The following is a 7835-nucleotide window of genomic DNA, read 5'->3' as shown; positions in this document are numbered from 1 at the left end:
AGAGGGGTTTGTTGTTCATATATCATTCGCCTGGTTTCTATTACATTTTGTTCCTTAAAACATGTGAAAATGTATTCTAGTTTTTGACTGTTGACATTATTTTCTGATTTATGGAGTAATAAAAAGAAATATCCAACATCCTATTTATAAGTCCTTTAATATGTCAACAAAATGAAACAAGAATTTCGTACCTGGCTTTATCCACTGTTCCAATTTATGTTCCGCAAATTAGTGCATATTTAATTACATAATGCATCATTTGCACATTTAAATATAATATTTAAGAAAACTTGTAATGCAAAACCATTGTCTTAATCTGTTTAATCAACTGGTGAAAATATGGTTATTTCTATTAATTAATTGTCACCCTGTTCACCTGTAGTGCTTTGCCTCGACTACACCCATGCCTGTGGTACTCGCAAAACACAAGCACCAATCTAATAAACCTCTGGATTTGTTAACAAGGAGTCTTTTGTATTGTTCCCAGCTCTCATGTTTTCTGTCCTGCAGGCTGAAACTAGCTCCTGAACATCAGAGCTCCTGTGTGGCCCAGCATGTGCCTCTGAGCAGCAGGAAGCAGTAGAGACGGTGTTTCCATCCACATCTGGGATATTGTGTTAAAAATGCGAGATGGAAACACCAAAATACAAATAAAATATCCAAAATGTGCATAAATGTAAATTATTTATCAAAAATAAGATGATAAAATTTTTTTATGAAAAATAATAATATATAAAAAAAATTAAATTCTATTCAAACGTAAAATTTTTTATTTATACTAGTATGAAAATCATTAAATGTTTTTTTTGAATATGCATCAAAAAATGTCATGTGACTAAATGATTTGTCTCAATGATTGGTTAATATTACCTCAAGCTGTTGCTCTCAGAAGTTAATAGCATGTTCTGTGCACTATAAACTGCAAGTAATTTATTATATCAAATATATTTTGCAACAATTACCTGGGGAGTGACAATTATGTTCTATTTAATTATTTAGTTTAGCAATGAATAGTAATTGATAAGTAATTCATTTCAACTCTTTTGCTGTATTCAGTTTTTTTTTTACATGAATTAAATTTACAATTTGTAAACGCGTGAGTTTAGTGAAAGGGGGCAATGTGATGCAGCAGTAGATGTGGTGAGAGAGTGGAATGCATCCATGGAGGCATTGATATGCAATGAAATGTTGTGAAAGAGAGGAATGGATTTGTGGAGGCAGTGAAATGCATCAGTGGAAGCAATGCAGTCAAATGCAGTGACAGAGTGAAATGCAGTAAAATGCAACAAATGAGGCAATGCAATGCAGTAAAATGCAGTGAGTGAGTGAAATACAACAGTTGAGGCAATGCAATGCAGTGAAACACATCAGTGGAAGCAGTGAAATGCATCAGTGGAGGCAATGCAATGCAGTAAAATGGAGTGAGTGAGTAAAATACAACAAATAAGGCTGCAATGTGTAGTGAAATGCAGTGAGAGAGTGAAATACAACAGTTGAGGCAATGCAATGAAATGCAGCGAGAGATTGAAATGCAATAGTGGAGGCAATTAAATACAGTGAAATGCAACAGTTGATGCAATGCAATGCAGTAAAATGCAGTGACAGAGTGAAATGCATCAGTGGAGGCAGTGAAAGAGTGAAATGCATCAGTCTGCATGTGAGCAGTAATGAGATGAGCTGTGGAACCGCAGAGACACATGAGAGACACATTCACACAACAGCTCTCTCTCTTTCTCTCTTCCTCTGAAGCACAGAGACAATAGGACAATCTCTCTCTAAAGCGGTCAGCGTTCCCAGAGGACTCTGAGCGCGGGTCCAGACGCTTAATAAAGCCGTCTGCCAGTGAAGCAGATTGAGTGTGGATCAGGTGGATAAATAAACATACATTCACAAACCCGCATGCACACACACACAAACACTCTAACATTAACTCCACTCGCTGGCGCCGTTTCCACAGCACTACATATGTCGAGTGTGTTAACAAACACGCTCTAGCTATCAGCTTCTCTACAATCAGAAATAACAGCACAGTTAGATGCAGGAGAGTGTAAACCGGCGCCATCGTGAACATCAGCGGCTGGACGGCGTGCTTCCAGTGAACCTCCAGCCTCAGATCCAGAGCTCTGCTTTCACACTGGAAGCAAATGTCCTTGTGAATATTTAATGAAGTAGCAGAGAGAGATGCTTTGATTTATCCACCCACACAAACACACACACACACACACACTCTTTTATTTTCTTAAATGTGTGTATATATATATAGTATTTATAGAGTTTTAGCTTTTAGTTTTAATAACTTTTTCTTATTTGTAAGTCGCTTTGGATAAAAGCGTCTGCTAAATGACTAAAAGTAAAGTAAAAGTAAAGTAACAAATCACCTTTAGCCCGAGCGAGTGTGATGTTGTGTTTGCACGCTCCAGTTATTCACCCTGACAAACACTCACAACATGGACTTTTACTTTCTCTCGCTGAGCAGAAGACGGCAGCCGTGAACGAACACGAAAGAGACCTTCACGAAGGAAATGAGGAGGAAACGACAAGCGTCACACACTTACACTGATTTTGGTGGCGTCCTTTGACATCTCATTCTGCGGCACCACCTGCAGTGAAGAAAAAAAAACTTGTAGTCATATTAGAGTTACTATAATTAACTAAAAAAAAACATGTTACTTGAAATAAAATAAATACAAATAAATGAAATGAAATTTTCTTTCAGCTAGTTGCAAAAGCAACATTTCTCATTTTGTCTAGTTTAACTTGACATCCTAAAATAACTAAAACTATATAAACTAAAAATAAAATAACTATAATAGCATATCAGTGATTCTAAAATAACACTCAATCATGCATCATATCAACATATTCAGATTTGCAACTACATATACATTCTCATATATAACTATACATTCAGAATTACGGTCCAATATATAAAATGCATATTTATAATATAAAAAAAACATGTAAATATGAAATAAATATAAAATAAAACGTTAAAAATAAAATAAAACATTTTAGTTTTTTAGTTTTAAAAACAGATTTATTTTCATTGTTTTCATTTTTGAATTACTTATTTTAACTACATTTGTATGATTTACTTTTCTACTTTTCATTAACTCTGATCTTAAATATACTGAACTCTGATAATATTACATATTATTTGTGATATTTATTTTATCACCCTAAAGTGCTACAAGCATACAGTAAACGGAATTGAATATACAATCACAAATTCATTAATACAACAAACTAAAATATTAACAAAATACAAACATTAGGTTAAAATGCAATACATGAAATGGTATTTTCCTTTGCAGTTACATTATTTTTTTCCTATGGCAAGGGGTTATTTCACATCAAAAAAAATTGAGCACTGATATTTGGACCCTCATATTTCTGATTTAGCAGCTTCCCAAGAGAAAAAGTCAAACATCTCACAGTGAGTTGCTTTAGTCACTGATGTTTCTTTAGTAGATGCCTGTATGTCTTTGATTTGAATTGTTCATGTTGTTTACAACAGAAAAGGTCAGACTGTTGTTCACATAGAGTTCTTATTATTTCTCAGCTAAACATTTACTTTTTAATATACTTTGTAAGTGTTAAAGTGACAGTTCAACCCCAAATTAAAATAATTTTCATTATTTACTAAAGTTCCTAAATCATTCACAGTCAAATGTGGCACAAAATGAACAAGAATTTTAATTTTTGGTTGAATTATTCATTAAACTTTGGTCATTCTACAGAGAATATTCATGTGTCTAATGCAGTTACTCTATGAGTGAACCAAACAGCAGCAGGACATTCGAACACACACACACACACACACACACAGACACACAGACACTCAGGTCCAGTGTTCTGGAATGAGATGTTGGTTCTGCGGCATGCGATCTTAACTGGCCGCGGCGGATCCTCAAGAGTCCTTCATGAATAATACATGATGCAAAGCGTGAACGAACACGAAAGAGACCTTCACGAAGGAAATGAGGAGGAAACGACAAGCGTCACACACTTACACTGATTTTGCTGGCGTCCTTTGACATCTCATTCTGCGGCACCACCTGCAGTGAAGAAAAAAAAACTTGTAGTCATATTAGAGTTACTATAATTAACTAAAAAAAAACATGTTACTTGAAATAAAATAAATACAAATAAATGAAATGAAAATTTCTTTCAGCTAGTTGCAAAAGCAACATTTCTCATTTTGTCTAGTTTAACTTAAAATAACTAAAACTATATAAACTAAAAATAAAATAACTATAATAGCATATCAGTGATTCTAAAATAACACTCAATCATGCATCATATCAACATATTCAGATTTGCAACTACATATACATTCTCATATATAACTATACATTCAGAATTACGGTCCAATATATAAAATGCATATTTATAATATAAAAAAAACATGTAAATATGAAATAAATATAAAATAAAACGTTAAAAATAAAATAAAACATTTTAGTTTTTTAGTTTTAAAAACAGATTTATTTTCATTGTTTTCATTTTTGAATTACTTATTTTAACTACATTTGTATGATTTACTTTTCTACTTTTCATTAACTCTGATCTTAAATATACTGAACTCTGATAATATTACATATTATTTGTGATATTTATTTTATCACCCTAAAGTGCTACAAGCATACAGTAAACGGAATTGAATATACAATCACAAATTCATTAATACAACAAACTAAAATATTAACAAAATACAAACATTAGGTTAAAATGCAATACATGAAATGGTATTTTCCTTTGCAGTTACATTATTTTTTTCCTATGGCAAGGGGTTATTTCACATCAAAAAAAATTGAGCACTGATATTTGGACCCTCATATTTCTGATTTAGCTGCAGCTTCCCAAGAGAAAAAGTCAAACATCTCACAGTGAGTTGCTTTAGTCACTGATGTTTCTTTAGTAGATGCCTGTATGTCTTTGATTTGAATTGTTCATGTTGTTTACAACAGAAAAGGTCAGACTGTTGTTCACATAGAGTTCTTATTATTTCTCAGCTAAACATTTACTTTTTAATGTACTTTGTTAATGTTAAAGTGACAGTTCAACCCCAAATTGAAATAATTTTAATTATTTACTCACCCTCAAGTTCCTAAATCATTCAGTCAAATGTGGCACAAAATGAACAAGAATTTTAATTTTTGGTTGAATTATTCATTAAACTTTGGTCATTCTACAGAGAATATTCATGTGTCTAATGCAGTTACTCTATGAGCGAAACAAACAGCTTTCTTTAGTAGATGCCTGTATGTCTTTGATTTGAATTGTTCATGTTGTTTACAACAGAAAAGGTCAGACTGTTGTTCACACATAGAGTTCTTATTATTTCTCAGCTAAACATTTACTTTTTAATATACTTTGTAAGTGTTAAAGTGACAGTTCAACCCCAAATTAAAATAATTTTCATTATTTACTAAAGTTCCTAAATCATTCACAGTCAAATGTGGCACAAAATGAACAAGAATTTTAATTTTTGGTTGAATTATTCATTAAACTTTGGTCATTCTACAGAGAATATTCATGTGTCTAATGCAGTTACTCTATGAGCGAAACAAACAGCAGCAGGACATTCGAACACACACACACACACACACACTGACACTCAGGTCCAGTGTTCTGGAATGAGATGTTGGTTCTGCGGCATGCAATCTTAACTGGCCGCGGCGGATCCTCAAGAGTCCTTCATGAATAATACATGATGCAAAGGTGAGCAAGAGTTTCTCCATGTCCGTCTTTTTCATCCCTCCATCCAATTAAAAAGCATCTTGAGTTCACAGCAGGAAGCCCTGCAATCTCTCTCTCTCTCTCTCTCTCTGGTGTCTGGGGAACCTGCAGCTATTTCTACTGGTTGTGATTAATGTTGTGTGGACTGTTACCTGCTGCAGACTCGCGGCTCCATTAATACCGCTGTATCCTCTCCTCTCCTCTGCTCACCTCATGTTTGTGTTTCTTCAGCTCTGGCCACTTTTTTTTTTTTTTACTTTTTTTATTCAAACCACAATGGAAAGTTCTTCATCATTTATTCGCACTACTTTTTAAATGTCTTGCATGTTTAGATTTTTATTTATTTATTTATTGGTCCTAGATCCAGACTTTCGGTCATAAACTATTAAAAAAAGGTATCAAGGACATTTATTATGCATTCTTTCTAATGAAGCTGTAATTTCATCAAATGATGCTAAAAACAAAAATATTTAATTCAGGATACACAATGCTAACTATGGATTTCTGAATGAAATGGTAATTTTATTAAAAAAAAAAGTAAATAAAAATAAAAATGTTAAAAAAAAAGTTTTGAGATGTGGTAATGGCATTTGTGGAATCATAAACAGTACATTTTCAGAAGAGAAAAAAAAATTTCTCTTGTGGTTATGTATGTTTACAGATGCAAGATTTAGGGGAATAAAAACTGTGATTGTGATTTAAAATGCAATTCACAAAAGAAAAAATTATAATATTAAATAAGAATTATGACCAATTTTAATATTTTTTTAATATTTGTAATTTTTCGTAATTGTATTAATATTTTTATATGTATTTAATTAAAACAATCTGCAGTATGTTAATTGCACTAAGCCACATTGCATTTCATTTTGAATAAATATGCATGTCCACTGTTGGCCATTATTAGAAGACAAATTAAATAATTTAAGACATTACTTTAATTTTCTAAAAGTCCACAGGATCAAACACACCCATAGTTGAAGAGACACCCTGATACCCACTAATATAATACTAATGTACCTACTAATAACAAAGCAGCACCAAAACATATTTGGAGTTTTGGACACTTAAAATGTTTGAATATCATCATCAGTATCTCTATGACTCTAGTTCTAGTGATTTTTAGTCTTCATTGTCAACACTAGATCTATTGTTTGATCATTTCAAACCCAAGCAATGTCCTTCTGTCAAATGTTTTGCCTGTAATGTCTAATTGTGCATCTTTCTTTACAATAAATGACAGCTGCTGTGATATTTTGAAATATAATGCAGACATTTCAGATGACTGTATGGCCGTTGTATTTCATCTATAGAAATGTATTGAATTTCTCAGGCTGTCTGTGATCGTCTGTGTTCATGCAGGTGATGCTGTGCAGCTGAAGCCTTTGATTGACAGCTGGTTATTAACGTGTGTGTGTGTGCGGAACCCTCTCTCTCTCAGTCTCTTAAAATAGGCCGCTGTATTTGACTGGCACGAGTGCAGACAGGAAGAGGAAATGGCCGTATAATTGCAGGCGTGTGACAGTGGGCCGCTGCCTATCATGTTGTTGTGTGTATTGTTAGTAATAGTAATTGCAGGCAGATATTTGCACAGGTTAAGGGCTGACAGAACGCTGGGATTATCATCTTAATAACATTATGCTTTCTGGATCAGAATTAATCCCCACACACTGACACTGAACCCTCAACCTACAGCTGACAGCTGAGAGATCATGTGTGCACGTTACAGGAGACGAGTGTCATTACTGTACATAGTGGCTGCTATGCGGTTGCTAGAGTGTTCTGGGTGGTTGCTAGGGTATTCTAGGTGGTTACTAGAGTTATTTTGGTTGCTATGTGATTACTCAGGTGTTCTGGGTGATTGCTAAGTGGTTTGTATTTGTATTAGGGATGTAACGATTAACCGCGAGCCGGTTGAAAATCAATTCAAATATGTGACGATTCAAATCAGTTGACATGCTAAACAAATCGCGATTCAATTAGGGGTCGTTTATATGAATGTATGACTGAGGGGAACTTACTGTCTTTAGAAAAGTTGAGATGGTATTTTCTCTTTTCCTCTTGCCTCTGTATAATGCATATTAAAGTTCATA

The 7835-nt window shown here is 33.6% G+C and overlaps 1 protein-coding gene across 1 annotated transcript in view; it reads right to left on the bottom strand.

The window, feature by feature from the left end:
- Positions 1 to 7835, bottom strand: part of LOC107752208 (V-set and transmembrane domain-containing protein 2-like protein) — a 68695-nt gene that overhangs the window by 2245 nt on the left and 58615 nt on the right. Inside the window, exon 3 of the mRNA XM_016568109.1 lies at positions 2556 to 2600. Coding sequence (XP_016423595.1) covers positions 2556 to 2600 — 45 coding nt within the window. The remainder of the gene's footprint in view (positions 1 to 2555; positions 2601 to 7835) is intronic.

The sequence above is a fragment of the Sinocyclocheilus rhinocerous genome, unplaced genomic scaffold (assembly GCF_001515625.1).
Source record: "Sinocyclocheilus rhinocerous isolate Xijiao unplaced genomic scaffold, SAMN03320098_v1.1 scaffold1462, whole genome shotgun sequence".
In the NCBI taxonomy this organism is placed as follows: domain Eukaryota; kingdom Metazoa; phylum Chordata; class Actinopteri; order Cypriniformes; family Cyprinidae; genus Sinocyclocheilus; species Sinocyclocheilus rhinocerous.
The sequence above is the reverse complement of the archived record's forward strand: the minus strand, read 5'-3'. Positions and strand labels throughout refer to the sequence as shown.